We start from the raw sequence: 16,414 nt of genomic DNA, 5'->3' as shown, positions 1-16,414 counted from the left end.
CCGGCGCCCCGGGCCCGCCGCGGGTGACGGGCGCAGCACGGCGAGCGAGCCAGCGCGCCCCGCTGCAGGCCGCGGCGGGCGGGCGGACCCGGCGCGGCGCGGAACGGCCGGCGCGCGGCGGCGCGGGGCGCAGCCGGCGCCGTTTGGGCGCCGCACGGCGGGCGCCCGGCCCCATTTGGCGGTTGCGCCGGCTGCGGCTGCCGCTGTCAGTTGGGCGGCTGGGTCGCAACATGGCGGCGGCGGCGGCGGGGGCAGCGGCGGCGGCGGCGGCGGGCAGCGGGGCCGCGCCGCGCGGATGGACGTGCTGATGACGGTCCGCAGGCTCGCCTCCATCTGTACCATGGTGAGCGGCCTGGCGGCGGCGCCGGGGGCGCCCGCGGGGCAGCGCCGGGCCCGCGGGGCGGGAGCGGCCGCGCCGGGCCGCGCCGGGCGGTGCGGAGCGGCGCGGAGCTGCGCCAGCCCCGCCGCCGCCGCCGGGCGGGGAGCCCCGCGCTCCCGCCGAAGCACAGCCTTGCTTTCCCTCCCGCCGAGCTCCGCGTCGCTCCTGGCCTGCCTGAGGCGCGCTGCGCGTCCCTGGGCCGCCGCACCGCGGCTCGGCTCGGCGAGCGGCCGGGGCGGCGGTGCCGGCGCCGTCCCTGAAGCGCTCCTCGCGCGGAGCCCGATCGTTGCGTGATTAGGCAGAATTTTTCACGAAACTGCGCGGCCGCGTAAGTAGCAGCGCGGCTCATCTGGCGCAGAAAGGCGGTTGACAGAGCAGAGGGTTGCAGCCCCTTGACGGCGCGCCGTCCAAAGGCTTCGCGCTCCTTCCTAGCGGAGAGCGCAAGCTGTAACAGCGAGCTGAACTGCCGAGTTCCGGCGCCGGCAGAGGGTATTCAGTGCTAGTGTTTTGCTTTTCCCGTACTAACTACTCCAGCTGGACAAACTGAAGTGCTGTGTTTCACCTGAAACGGTATCTTATGCAAACCAGATAGCAGGTTACAGTGTCAGAAGAGGCTCCTGTGTACCAGCTTGCTGGCACTGATTTCAGAGGTGTGCGCAGGGTGTATGGTTTTGTGCTTTTTCTTTTCTTTTTTTTTTTTTATCAGTTTAGGTACTGGGTACTGACTCCCAGTTTTGATTAACTTGAGATCCAGTCAAACAGAATTTTGATGGTGTTACACAAAGCTGAGTGTTTGGAGTTTTGTATTAATACTTATTTTAAAAAGAAATCGTTCTTGTTAGGGAAATGGATAGCTGGTATTATAGTTTCAAGTTAAATATTGCAGAAGACTCTCCAGAGCTACGTAATTCACTAATCTCGCTAGATTTTTCAAAATAAATTGTATCTGTAATTCCCTGTGACAAACATAGGTGAAATTAAGGTCATGAGAAGTGTCTGAATCATGACTTGGTTGTGGAGTTCCCTACCCCAGAGGCAGGTGATTGACTCAATCCTGAATAATATTTTGGATGCATTCCTCAGATCAGCTGACTGAGCCTGAGATTAAGAGGGCAAATGTAAGGCAATGCATTTGCCTATGAGTGCGCAGCCAAATGTGAATACAATCGTTCCAATGTTTCGGTGATTGTCTTTAGAAATTTTGGCTATAAATATTCTATATTGAGTTAATTTCCTCTCTGGCACTTATCTTAGTGTGGTTTGGGAAACTAGAAGCCAAGGAATTAATGTCCGTTCTGAAGTTCTATTTTCTTCAGGAGAAGGTTTTTAATGATTATATTCTCAGCATATTACAGTATTGGGAAGCAGATCCTGCTTACTGCTCTTGCCTCAAGAGAAGTTATTTTTACATTTCACTACAAAGTGTTGAGCAGTGCTGCTAACACAAAATAATTGTGTTTTTTCCCCCCAGAGAAACTTGCTTCCAGCTCCGTTATGTATCCATTTCATCAAATGTTATGGAATTTTTCAGGATCAGCATTGCAGGTGTATTTACTGGTTGGCTTAACATACAGTCAAGTTTACTCTGTTTCTTCTGCAGCTAGTACAGGAAATCTAAGATGCTAGGTGCTATGTTTAAAGATTGAATCAGTTTATTTGCATCTACGTGAGTTAACATCTAGTAAATAAAAATATTGTTTGCTCTGTCATAATGTGAATGTGGAAAATCTAAGCTTTCTTTATAAAACCAACATAAATGGTGCCAAGAAAGTCTACTTGGAAAACTACTTTATTCAGAGTTACACTAATATATAGTACTTGCACAGTACTCTACGTCTTTTTAGTAAAATACTCGGTCTTTAAAACACTTCTAGTCACTTTCTGCGTTTCAGACTGGAAAATTGAAACACTGGTTTGTGACACTCTGGCTCCTTTGTTGGTTGCCAGCGTAAGGGCTGGTGTTCCTGACTTTGCATCTTGCAGTCGCTCCCATATTCTGCAATGTCTCTTTAAAAATTAAATTCAGTGCCATAACTACATTACTATCTGCTAATGAATTCAGACTTTAATCAGATCCCCTTCTCTAAAATAACTTCCAGATTTTTGCAGTACAGGTATCTCTCCTGTGCCTGGTGATCATTGCATTTCCTGTATGTCAGCGCCGTCCCCTTTTTGCGATTGCGTAACATTCATGTGGCAACTGTAGCGTTGCGAAGATTGGAAACTCATAGGAAAATACATGTTAATTTGAATGTGATTCATTGCTTGGTAAGGAGACCAACACCATGTGACAAGACACATCCCGAGCCAAAAGCTGCCAGCTAGAGCTCTCTCTTTTTTTTTCCTCCCCCCCCTCCTCCCTGTGTCCTGCTTGGTTTAATTTTGCTTCCCAGCCAGCCCTTGTCTTTATTATGTAGTTCAGGAGCTTTCCTTTTCTTTTTAGAAGTGACTGCAAAATTAACTAGCAGTGGAAAGTGGAAAGCAATCTTTAGGCTGGTTTTTCACCCTGCTCCTTTCACTTCATGAAGAGTGCTTAGCTCCTGTCGCAAAAAATGTGTAAGATTGAGTATCTTACATACGCACAGTCATGGGAGAGATTTAAATCCTGCCTTACTGAGGAAAGACAGCAAGGAGGACAGAGCAGCATGGTTCTGGCTACGTTGCCTGAACCCGAACGTGCCTGCTGTGCTGCAGAGGGCTGGAGGCCTCTTGGTTGGCCCGTCAGCTGTGAGAACCAGTTGTAGGACTGAGGCTTAACCCAGCAATCTGAGTTGGGAGTAGTGGTTTTTTTTCCTGCCCCCCCCCCTTGCATTAACGATAGCTTTCTTGACATTTGGAGGAGCAAAGGATATTTTCCTTCCTCAGGCTGCTAATTTGGTGAAAAGTTTTTAGTAAGTTGAAGTATTGGTGTTTTTTGGTAAGCTAATTGGGGATGCTTCCCACTAGATTCATGTCTAATTATTTACTAAACCGGCAAGACATGCCTGAAGAACTCATACCCAGTATACAAATTGGTGGTAGTCCTGTTCTGCTCCTAGGAGTCAGTACGGCATGGATATAATTATTAACTTCAGCAGTAGTGAAAAGATGACTGAATCATTTGTAAGTAATACATTTCCATTTGCCAGCTGAATAATTTACATTATTCAGTTCCAGCAGAGCTTTCATGTTACTGATGTGCAATGTTTGTCTCTACTGCTGTTTCACCTACGTTTTTAGAACTTTTAGTTTTACGAGAAAAGTAACATTGGATGGGCAGCAGGCACATTTCTTGAGGCTTGGGGGTTTTTTTTGATTGTTTTTTTGATATTGTGCGAGAGTTCTGAGCAACCACATGGATTGAGATTTTATGCTGTCCCTGTGTCTGTTTTGATCTGAGGTTATCTGTAAACTTGAAGATTTCATGCCTTCACATAATTCTTGTGCCATGGAGTACTGAGGGAACTATGAGAAGTACATGGTTCATTATTTGAAACTAAGTATTAATTATAATAGAGGAGCCTCTAGTATAGGAACTATCACAATTTAAAAATAAGATACGAATGTCTGGGAAAAGATGATAAAACAGCACAGTAAAGGTAGTGCACAGGGTGCCCTGTATTACTGCACGTTTCTTGCTTTGTTCATTAATCAGGACTTGTAATGAATGTTTTTAAGACATTGAGTGTATTTGTATTTATATACATATCTCTCATATCTTGTACATCCATTCCAATTAAAAAAATAAATGGCTTTCAATATTTATTCTTACACATCAGTTTGGGAGTATACTTGTTGCCGAAATACCAGGTTGCATTGCAGATCACTCTGTCTTGTTCCTTATATTGTGTTTTATATTTTCAGCTCCTTCCCTAGTGATTTATCCACTTAACTTCTCATGCATTGAGTTGTGAATACGTATACATTAAGATCCATTGATGGGCCCTATGCCCAAATTTCTTTGCTGTCATACCTCTATGCCTCTTAAACTTGTACTTGTGTAACATCCGAAATTGCAAGTCATTCATAAGTCTAATGTTTTGCCTTCCGTCAGCAGCCACTTCCTCACTTCTCGTAGTATCGTTCTGGTATGGTTTAACACCGACGTGTGAAGATCGGGCTAAAATCCTACTACCGCTCACAAAAAAAAAAAAAAAAAAAAGAAAAAAAAAAAAAACCAATACTAGGAAATACTGGGCCTTGAATACCCCTGCAGGTCTGTGTGTTTGCGCGTGTTCTTGCCGTACTGCCTTTTAGCCCTCACTGAGGGTCGTGCTGGCAAGACGCATCTGTGCTTGTGTATGTGTGTTGTCACCGGGCCAGTGGAGAGAAAGCCCAGGTGGGGGAAACCTTGCAGGGCTCTTCCCAGGTGGATGAACTAGCTGTGAAGGGTTCTGTAATCTTGGAGAGAGTGGCTGAGGAGGGCAAAATAGTCCGTTTCCAATACCGCATTTCAAAAGTTAAAATTCAGATCAGTAGTTCTGTATCTCCTACCCTTAATCCAGCATCCTTTCTGCATGTTGTTTTTACAGGAGCCTACCTTCACAGTCTAATTTTGAAGAGCATAAAATTATAGAATTTCACAAATATTTATGTCTTCCTTCGCTTTGGTAAATAAGGCATAGGTCCCATTGGCCTTACAAGACTAGCTCCTAACTGAATAAACGTTTACGTGGAGAAGCTTATAAAGCATTCTGTATTTAAAAATGCTTTACTTAAAACTGTATTTCGGATTTGAAATACTTGGTGCTGGCAACTTTATTTTGAAATAGAGTTTTGTAGTTTGACTGCAATCTCTATGATATTGGTAGCAGCCAGAGTGCTCTGTAAGCTTTACTCCCTGTTGAAGAGTGGGCAGAGACAGTCATTTCTGTGTGCAGAATATTCAGTGCAGATTAAGAGGAGTCAGTAGTATTTAAGTGTGGAGTCTTGGGAAGCACGTGACACCGCACTACCTGCTGCTTTCAAGATTATCAGTTTGTTTTGCCTGTATAAGCATACCAAGTGCAGGAATACAAAGTTCAATTTACCATAATTTGCTCTGCCTAGAATCACAGCCTGCCTCAAAAGGGATAATTTCAAAACCTAAATTGTATATGTGGGGTAGCTGAGCTGTCAGCTCTTCTTATCTGTCTTCAGTGCTGCACACAACCAAGACGTTTTGAAAGATGGGGAATTAGCATCTAATTTTGAGGTTTGAAAAATCATGGCTGTATGTTTTATTAACTGTTTCAGAAATACAACACCAGTTCTGCTCCCTTGCATGCTCCCCCACGTGGTATTTTTAATAGTCTTGAACCTGGGCCTATTATCACGGCTACGGTAGCGAAGTAAATGTAGGCAGATCTTATGAAATACGTCATCTCATTCAGATTTCTTCCCTGACAGGTTTTAAGTAGCTCTGGCTTGGCCTATTTGGTTTTATTGTGTTGTTGTTGTTGGCTTTTTAAAACCATTCTTTAGTCATGCGGTATATTTAACCAGTTTTTCTAATCTCTAGCTGTGCATGGTGGTGTCCCTTGGAGCCTTCCTGCCCAGCTTGAAAGCCACTTCCCAGCTTTCTTTCAAATGCTAAATCTTTTCCTGCTCTAACTTGTTTTAAAAAAAGTCAAATGAATAATTAGAGACTCCAGCAAGACTTGTACATCAGATATGTTCTCTATATTGAAATCTCTCCTAGATCTCTTTCCCATTTTTGCCTGATGACGTTGTTCTTTAGGGAAATGGCTTTTGCAGGCAGGTGCTTGCTGTGAGCTCAGTGGGAATAAGCTGGTTCCAGTCCAAAACCCGAGGTGGTGTACTGCTGTGCCTAAGCTAACATATCATAAGGCACTTTTATTTTAGCTGGCTGTTATACCAGTAACCACGCTATGCAGCTTCTGAGTGTGCATGCACCTGTAATAAAAGTTTAGAAATATCTGAAGTTGCAATGCTTTAATTACTTTATTGGAGCTGAACTCTAGTAACTGTAATGGGAGCGGAATGAAAGGCTTGGAGAAAAAGTATGTAATGTTGAAATTAATACTTTGCACTGAACTAAAAAATAGCAAGTATTTTACCTTTGAAGAAATGCTGTTTCCATGGACTCTGTAGAACTGTGAATGGATAATGTTTTAAATTAGCTGATTTCTCTTTGGCTCATTAAAAGTAATCTGGTGACAAAATTAGTCTTCTGTGTATTTTGGATAGGGCTGAAATAGTTGAAATATAGGCAAGTGTAGGAAACTACACTTTATATAATATTCAAATAAGAATTTTTTGAAACTCTTAAGAGCAGTAATGTACGTACTGATGATTTCAAGAGTTTCTGCTCTGAAGATACCTTACTGTCTACAAGTAAACCGTAAATGGACATCTAAAATGATGGCGTTCCCCAAAATATACGCTATTACTTAACCAAATTTGTCATAGGATCATTAATATTAAAAAGAAACAAACTGCAAGTTCCAGGTTGTAATTTTGGAAAAGAAGAAAAGGGCTTCGCAGTTCTAGTTACCTTCTTTTCTTGTCCCTTAAGCAACTGCTTTTTTCTTGCTTTAAAAAAATCTAGTAATGTTGGTTTGGTTTAGATGTGTGTAATTTTCCATGTCCCTTCTAATAAAGTAGACAAATCATTAGTAATTTGTCCCATTATGCTGAGCTAGTAATGAAGCGGTCTATAAATCCGTTGATAATCTTGTGTTGTTATACAGATTTGCTTGCATAATTTCAAGAACGCTGTATAATTCGAGCATGTCAGAAATAGTTCTTGCACCATATCAGCATTTAGTGAGTATTGTAATGGATGTATTTTCTTTGCTTGGTGTCCCATTTCTTTCGCCATAGTTTCTCATTGATTTATTACGGTACTGCTCTCTTCCAGTCTATCACATGCATCCGCAATGCATCCATTCACATAATTTAGAAAACATATCCAATTTTTAATAGCTAGTGGAGTGTGCTAATAACGTGAGACACTCCATCATCCAGGCAAAGCCAGGGTGAAGCTGGTACCCCCCCAGACATGTAGGGCTCCTGCCTGCGCCCCCTCTTGCTCAGCCCGGCAGGGGGAAATGCTGCAAACTGCTCCAGTTTCCCGTAGCAAATGTCGAGGCTGTTGCAAAGGTGTCAGTGGGATCTTCCCACTCATACCCTTTCCTCTTGCCTGCTGTGTTTTTTTCCCCTCCCCTCACTCATTCTGTAGCTTCCGTGCCTCTCTGCTCGCTCTCCGTTCAAGCAGCGGGACAGAGCTGACCTGATTATTCTTGACATGAGTTCTGAGTAACAGCAGCGGTACTGACCCGGCCTTGCGCTAATTTTGATCCTTTTCTTACTGCAGCTATGGCAGCAGCTGCTTTGCACTTCTGCGGTCTGCCGGCATGCTGATGAAGAGCACGACGCTGCTTTTTTAACCATTCCCACGTCTGTAAAGTTACCTTTGTCGCGTAAAGCGTAGGTACTTACCAGTGGAAGCGTAGGTCCCTCAAAGTGGAAGTGTTAGTTCAGAGAAGATAGTTGGCTCGTTCTTGGCTGAGCTTTGTGGAGGACTAGGACTGCACTGAAATACACTGAAAATTTGTGGTACTGAAAAGGGGAAGAAAGTCGTAATTTTAAGCTGAAACCATGTGGGTGCTGGGTGTGTGACTTAATCTACAGTCTACTGATGAGACTACCTTCTGTGCTACGCAATTGTTTCCAGTTGTTCCCCGCTGTACTTTGGTTCATCAGTAGCTTCAGAAGAGCTCTTTAGGCCTGGGCCGTATTTTAATTTCTGCCATAAAGCTACTCATATAGGGAGAAAAGCGGTAGCTTGTATTCACCTTCCAACAGTCATTTCCCTTATGCTTCTCGTCAGACAGGCAATGCAATCTGTCGTCCCTCTGTCTACAGGAGTAGTTATGCATGCAAATAATAAAGGCATACAAGTGTTTAAGCCCCTGGAAGGCAGGGATATGTTTCCAGTTTCTGCAGTCAATTTAATCTAGGCCAGACAAACTATTCGCATGCTTTGCAGGACTAGTCCTGCACTGGTTGAAGAGATGATAAGAATCTGCAAAGCTTGAGTATACTTCTTTCTTGTCTAGTTTCAGCGATGCAGTAAGTTCACAGTGTAATCTGAGAAATGAAGTCTACTATGTTTTTTTTTTTTTTTTTTTTTTTTTTTTTTTTTTTTTTTTTTTTTTTTCCCCTTGCATGGTGTATTGAGCTGGAAGTAAATCTTTAAGACTTTTCTACTGAGCAGAAAAGATTCACAGCTTCCAAGTTACTGGACACGATACATCTCTATTGTGTTTTTGATGGGTTATCCAGTTAAAATTTCAGCTATAGTGTAAGATCACTTCACTTGTGATGACTTGCTTAGACAGCTACCTCAGGCAAGAGTTTTTGAAACTGGGCTTTTCACATCCCTTTTTGCTTTACCAAACTCAACAAAAGCTGCCACAAAAAAGATTTTTGGAGTTATTTGGGTAAACATCAGTTTTCTTCAGTTATTCCATCTTCCCTGTGGCTCATGTGTACCAAATGTTGATGTGATGGCCTCACTGAGCTCTTCTCAGAACTGGAGAGAACCTGAGTGTTATCAATTCTCTGTGCTTTTGTTTGATATTCTATAATTCAGCACGTGGGACTTCTTAAGGGTGTTCTTTTAATGTCTTTTGATGAAAATCAGTGAATACCTGCAATGTTCTGGAAAAGGTTCCTTTCTTTTTGTGAATTACATTATACACAAAAATAAAAATAATTGATGCAGCTGAGAAATATTTTATCCTCTATATGCTGTTGGGGTTGTCTTGGTCATTGTTAGCAGTATTTTTTCCAATGAAAAGCGAACAAAAGCAATGGATCATTAAAATGCACATATGTGCCACGCAAGAATCCCGACACTTAAAATCAGTTAAAGCCCTATAACATTTAATCCCGTCAGATTATTCTGAACTGGTAAAACGGCGGTGGTTCAGATGGGCCAAGGCAACTTTCCCAAGACTGTCAAACAGCACCAGAACGGGAGAAATGCACTAAGCTGTATGTTCCCCCTAGGTTCAAAATCAGTTCTGCGAGGGGTGAGCGCAATAGGGGAGGTGTTGGAGAGTGCAGGCAACCTCTGAGACAGCCTCCGAAGTCATAGCAATTTCTAGAGAAGTACAAATCCTGATTACAAGGTGCTGAAACTGTAGCTGTCACCACTGCTGCCAGTGGGGAAGTATTAAATTCGCATCTCTCCCAGTCTAATTATAAACTAAAACACTATCAGCACTTTAGTTAGACTGGGAGGGTGCTTTTGTGTCAGGTAGGTATGTATGGACCCTATAAATTTGTGTTTTGTTCCTGCTCAAGGAGCTGTGTACAAAAAGTTTTATCATCTCTCCCTGAACCACAGTGGCAGCACAACTCCTCGAGAGCATTTCACAGACCTCCTCAAAGCCTCGTGGATGCACTTGCGGATTTTCTGAAGATGTATTTATTTTTCTTGAGCTAGCAATGAGAAATCAATTCTGATCTTGTGCATTGAGCTGTACATTTGGGTGTATTGTAATGCACTTTATTTCCTTGGCTTTTGTGTGCCGCACAAACTCAATTGCTTTGTAACAGAGATTTTCTTTTTCTTGTTATTATTTATTGCTCCTACAATTTGATTTTCTTATGGTTATAAATGTGTTATATACTGCAGGGTGCAGACTAGTGTCTTTGCCTCAACAGAAATGCACCTCTCAATTCATCGAATAATCAAATATATTTTGGAGACTTGCCACTTTCATTGGATTTTATTTCTGTTTGAGAACTGGGGCATTTTTGTTTGCAAAATAGTGAAGTGCATAATATTTCTTACGAGCAGATATTTGATGATTCTGGGCAGAAGTATTTATCCAGCTGGAGAAATCTTTTAGCAGGGTTGGAAAACGTATATAGCATCGGTCTGAAAACAAAGCTGCTCGTTAGGCTTCACCGCAGTGCAGTGCGGTTCGTGCTCCACTAATTTTGATCTCCCATTGATTAATTTGCTGTTTGCACATTCAGATGCAAAGCTCCCGGGTCCCGACTCGCTGAGCTGTGACTCCGGCCAGGCTGCCCTGCTCCCAGACCTGCGGTGTGTAATTCCTCCCACGGCTGTGGGAGGAATCTGGGCTCTCGCTGTAAAGCAAAATGATGCCAATCTGTTGCCCCGTGCAGTATAGTTACCCTGGGTGTTTGCTCCTAGCGTAAATCACTCTATGCTGCGCGCTGCAGAGTTATTTTCTCATGGTCTGATAAGCACGTGCATTTTCTGGAGCCTCTTCAGTACTTTTCCCCCCCCCCCCCATACTTTCTAATTTAATTTACAAGTTTACAACTTCGGAGCAATTTTAAAGGAGCTAATCTGGGACTTTTAATTCCTCATGCAGTTATTGTTTGAGCTTTTTTTTTTTTTTTTTGTGCTTTCGCTCTGATTATTTAAAATGTTGCCTGATAAACGTTAGGAAAAATTGAAACTGTTAGGTTAGTTTAGCTTCTGTAGCTGAGTGACTTTGACTTAAGCATTTAATTTATTAAGGAAACTTTAATTTGTCATCTATCCCTGCACTTAGCTTATCCAGATTTGCAAGTCTTGAGCAGTAGGTAGGATTAAGCACTTGGAAGATACAAGTCGGTGGTTTAGCTGAATCGCATTATTGCTTTATTTTAGCTCAGTAAATTCCTTGCAGCATGCTCTTGTCAGAAATTACAATTCTGTATTAATTTAATTGGTCAGACATTTATTTGTTCTAAAGATAGCTAATTTTATGCCTAGATTTGACTTTGGGGTGGTGGGGTTTTTTTTGTTTTTTTGTTTAATAAAAAAAGTAGTTGGGAGCAGGGAATGGATGTGGGGAAACAAATGAGAGAAACTGCTTGACCTGGCACTGATGCCTCAGAAAACGTCTGTGTAATTGCTGCTTGCAGAGAGCCTTGCTTGTAAATCTATCAGCGCTCAACATTTTTGGTGTGTTTTTTATACTAGATAATTACGAGCTTTCCTTGTTTTCTGTCTTTTTGATATATGTTATTCCCTGAAATCTGATGTAAGAGATCTGATTACAGAGTTTCCATTCCTTTTGTTAAATCAAATTACTTCTTAGTATCTTTTCTGTCTCTTAGAAAATTGTTCTGCTCTTTTTTCCCTTGGTTCTATCTAGATTGTCTTTAACAGACTGAACACAGAGCCTCTGCTGCTCTGCATTTTATACCGACAGGAGAGTGCTCATGGAAACGATCAAAACATTTCCTCAATTACTACAAACCATTACTAGCTTCAGGGGAGCAGGTGAATGAAATTTTGCCAGGCTAATTTTTGGGTCAGTTCAATACTTTTCTGAGGAGTTTGTATTTGAGTTTTAAGGCGCTGTACGAGCTCCGCTTACAAGTCGCGGGAGGTTACGGGCGTACGCAGCGCCTCCGCCGTCTGAAACGGGAGCCGGGAGTCCGAAGCGCGTGGCTCCTGCCTTGAATGATCCTGACTCCATAGGTAACAGCACGGATGCAACGGGACACGGCTGAGGGTGTTGGAAGAGCCCCGAGGAACAGGATGGAGTCCCAAGTGGGAGCTCTGCCCTCGGGTATCGGTGGATGAAAAAGAGGGAAAAACGGAAAGGGATGCACAGAGCGCTGCGAATTTGAGGTGGACACAGTTAAAATTAAAACTGGAGTGTCGGTGTGTTTTGGTTTCGCTTCCCTGGGATAAATAAGACCGTGTGGATGTATAGTGGTGTTCCTCAGGCCTATCTAGGTTTCTGTCCTCATTAGGTTGCTGCAGATTCAGGGATGTATTCAGGAATACACAGTAAGCGTAACACGTCGGAAAGGTTGCAAAGCTAAAGTGAGTTGAATTTAAGTAATGTCTAATACATTTCTTCTTTCTATTCTTTTTTGTCTGCTTTCCAGAAAAAAAAGTCAGAAAATGATAGAATCTGATGTAAATTAGAGTTAAAGGCAAGAAGTTTTTCAAAAATTCTTCATATGATAGAGATACAAATAACAAACGGAATTATTTCTCTCTTCAGCGTGCTTTTGTTGCCATTTGTCATAATATTAAAAAGGGTGGACACGGTTTACTTTTCTCAGTATTTTTCTTTTGCGGCCTTTCTGTTGTACAGCTATAAAATCTGAATTTTTGTACTTAATAGTCTAAAAAAATGTAAGAAATTGCAAGAGCATTAAAAGTCTAGTGAAATTGTAAGAGGTACTCACAGTATGTTGAAGTATGTTTAGAAAAAAAGGCTTTTTTTTTTTTTTTCTTTCATGGAATTTTAAACCTATATGTGTTTTGTCCTCCTGGTTTAGAAGTTCTCTGTGTTTTTTTTATAAATTTCTTTATTTTTATAATGCATACTTCACTAAATTTAAATTTTCATTTCTATGTCGCCGATGAGAACAACTTTGTTAACAATTGTTAATTTCCAAATAAATTCAAATGCAAAACCCCCTTCTGATGGATCTTACAGTGCTCTACTGTAATTCAGGCTGATAAAGGAGATTTTTAACCAAAACTGTGGTACCTTTTATAATAGTAGATAAAAAGTCTTGGATTGATTACATCTTCAAGAACACAAATAGCACTTTAAATGCTAATTCTCCATGGAAGTAACACCTTTTCTTGTTTTATTTTTTGTTTCTTTGGGAGCAGTATGGATTCTAGTGGCTGTTTTTTAGGAAGTTTTTTTTCCTCTAACATAATACGTATTTTTTTCTTTGCAGGGCGCCAATGCCTCTGCTTTGGAGAAAGAGATTGGTCCTGAACAGTTCCCAGTGAATGAGCATTACTTTGGCTTGGTCAATGTAAGTGATTTTTCTTTGCTTTAAATGCTGTTGTCCTACTTCTATCCCAATTATTATCATTTATTATCAATTAAATTTTGAATAATTTCAAAAATCTTAATTTTGCATGTAACAAGATTCTCTTTCTGAACTTTATCTCTGGACACTTGTGACACAAAGTGGGAATCTGCACAGACACCACATCCTGCCATATGATGCTATGCCTTGTTGTTTATAGCCAAGATATAAATACTAAAAAAAAAGGGGGTATTTTTTAGTTTAAAAATCTTTGAGAGAAACTTAGGCACCTTTCTAATTATAGGGTTGCGATATTATGCTGAAAGGAACATTAACTAATAAAGTGTGAAAGCTGTTAGAAGGAGCAAAAACCGTGGTTTAGAGCAAAGATATTTGATGTTACACTGATAATACAATGTATGTAAGCCTTGAAGTTTTTAAACCAAAATATATCACTTTAAAAACACACTACTCGTGGGATTCGTGGATGTTCCTCTATGTAAGGACATAGCCAAGAGATAAATGAAATATGCTTGGCTGATGATTTTCAAACATGTAGAAATACTCCTTTTTTGTTTGCTTTGTGTATCAGGGAGTCCTCTTAAAATGATTTTTTTTTTTTTAATCTGTCAGTTTGCATACATCTGACTTGACTAGTATCTGTTGGGCAATAAGAGATGTCTGTCTAAATTAGCTATGGAAAAAAAAGAGCATAGGGGGTAATACTGCCTGTGTTTCTGGAGAAGAAAGGCAGCTGTTTCTTTTGTTACCAGTGATGCTTTATAAGAAATATATATCTAGAAATTAGATATAGAAGCAGTGGTCGTATATTATCCTGCTTATGATGTGAATACACAATTTTGGCAGAACTTGCTGTAAGCCCAGATACATTTCTGTTTACTGATCATCTAGGCACCTTTCATAAACTTAAGAACAAAATTATCTACCCTTTGACACAGCAAGTAAGGTTAACATAGTACTGAAGTGTTATTTATTGCAGTGCATTAGAATTCATTTAGTTGATTTCTGTGTGCATCTCTAGCAGTTTGTTTTCTCAGACACTGAACTATCTAAAGACATTGAATTATGTTCCTTAAGTATGGTGTTAACGGCCATTCCGAAGCTTCTGAGGTTTGCACCATAATGAGAAAAATGGAAGGCATCTCCAACTGTAACATAAATAGCAGAGCGATGGATACCGTGAAGAAAGAAATAGCGTTCTAAAAATAACCAGAGCTACTTTACCCACATCCATACTCTGTTTAGAAGGACAAAATATGTCTAATACTGTTGTGCCGAACACACTAAAGGTGCTGAACCCATGGACAATCTTTTTTAAAGGTTAGATTTCTCTTTGGATCAGTGAGCCGACCCGGCTTGCCTGCCGCCAGACATTTGCTAGACCCACCGCAGGGTACAGGGGCGCAGGGTAAGGGAAAGGTTCTGCCTGCTTCGTTCGACAGCCTGTTGTTAAAGCAGATTGTGCGTGACGTGAAACCGCAGAGTACGAGGGATGCAACGAGGCTTTATACCTAGGATTTTGTCCTGCTTTTCATTTTAAAAGCTTTCGTCTTAATACGTCTTCAAACTTCAATTTCATGTTGAAAGTGTAAAATTTTCTGAAGCTGGGTGACGTTGACTCTAAATACAATCAGTTTTAAGCCATAATTTTTTTAACATCTATTTGAAAAACTACTTTATATCAGAATGTATTTGTACGTGCTTTTTCCTTTGTCCTTTAGGTTGCATTAGACTTTGTCCGCATGAATTGTCTATTTGATCTGTTCCTGTCACGCCAGGATTGCAAATATTCAGCAGCCCATTGAGCCAACCTGTTTCTTTTTTTTTTTTTTTTTTCTCTTTTTTTGGTCTAAGACAAATGGTTACATCCTTTTTCCAGCAAAATTAAGGTTGTGACTGGGAAGATCTGACTTCATTGTATTTCTAAATGCAAACAGATTGAAGTTAAAATTGTAACACTGTTATGTAACAATTTGTTTATTTTAGAGAACTGTCTGTAATACAGGGGAGGGTAAATCAATAATTGATTTACTCAAAATTTTGCACAATTCAAGGCCTTGCAAAAATTGGTAGGATTTTGTTCTAACATTAAAAAAGCCAGAATTTCTGAATTAAATACATCACACGGTCATTTTTTTTTTTAAACGGGTGAATTCCTGGTTTCTTCTGTCTCTTAAAACATTTTCTAGGATTATTATAGACAAACATATTAGATATGGTTGTTCCAAGACAAAGTACCTAATCACAACAGATCTTCCCTGATTTCTGTACTTCTCTTGCTTGTTTTGTCTTGCATGTAGATTTAATTCATGTGATGTTTATTCCATTTTTTTAGGTCACTAACAAGCAGATGAGTTAGGTTCTATCCTCATTCGCATGCTCAGCTTGTATATTTGTTTTGCTCATGTAAATAAGTCTTGACTGTTGTTCCATGTTGCTTGCATATGGTATAAGTTTAATGTTAATGTATGTATAAGGCTGTAACCTTTTGAGCTGTGCGAGTTAATTTTCGGTTTCTCTCAGTCAACAAACTGATTATTAACTTGCGATCATTCTGCTACAGTAATTATACCAAATTCTGTTGAACACTAGTGGCCATATTCTTTGAGTACCACTTAATATGGTTATCCATGTTCTGTAAACAAAATGAACATATAAATAATCTGATTATTTAAAATACTTTGCTCTTGATGCTCTTAAGATACAGAATCTCATTACCAGAATATCTAGGGGCTAGGAAACCTAAAAATCATGGTGTTGTTTTTTTCAAGCAGCAATATTGTACAATACAGCTGCAGAATAAATTGCAGAGAAGAAACTCAAGTGTACTCTATTTCTTTTAGAGGATGTGTTGCTTTAGATGATTTTTCAGTGGTTTCAGTGTTAGTCCTCGATAAGCAATCTGGAACGCTGCCTCTGGAAGTTGTCTTATCACTGCCCTCCTCTTGGTAAAATGACACTGCCTTCAGACAGGGCAGATGCGGAACAGCTGCTCTTTGCGTTTGCCTGCGTCGTGTGCTTTTCATAAGATTGCGTTGTAAACAGGAACTATTTAACGTACACCTCGCCAGCTATCTCAAAAGACTAATTTTGTTATCTGACGCGGGCAACCCTAAAGCATGAGCTCGTGTGCTGAGCTCTTGGTACCGTACTGGAGTTGAGAGGACAAGACGCGGCGATACCGGTGGATGCGGTCTCCTCGCTTGCCCGTTCCCCTGTCCCTGCGCTACGCCGTGGCCTTGGCAGCCTGTCACGTCAGCGCCGGCA

General features: G+C 41.1%; 1 protein-coding gene across 2 annotated transcripts in view; it reads left to right on the top strand.

The window, feature by feature from the left end:
• Nucleotides 1–249: 249 nt before the first annotated feature.
• LOC134145375 (ubiquitin carboxyl-terminal hydrolase 12-like) overlaps nucleotides 250–16,414 on the top strand; it is a 28,836-nt gene continuing 12,671 nt past the window's right edge. For both annotated transcript variants that reach the window (XM_062584807.1, XM_062584806.1), the window contains exons 1-2: nucleotides 250–343; nucleotides 13,049–13,129. In XM_062584807.1, coding sequence (XP_062440791.1) covers nucleotides 296–343; nucleotides 13,049–13,129 — 129 coding nt within the window. In that variant the 5' untranslated portion in view covers nucleotides 250–295. The remainder of the gene's footprint in view (nucleotides 344–13,048; nucleotides 13,130–16,414) is intronic.

This window comes from Rhea pennata, chromosome 11 (assembly GCF_028389875.1).
Source record: "Rhea pennata isolate bPtePen1 chromosome 11, bPtePen1.pri, whole genome shotgun sequence".
NCBI lineage: Eukaryota > Metazoa > Chordata > Aves > Rheiformes > Rheidae > Rhea > Rhea pennata.
The sequence above is the reverse complement of the archived record's forward strand: the minus strand, read 5'-3'. Positions and strand labels throughout refer to the sequence as shown.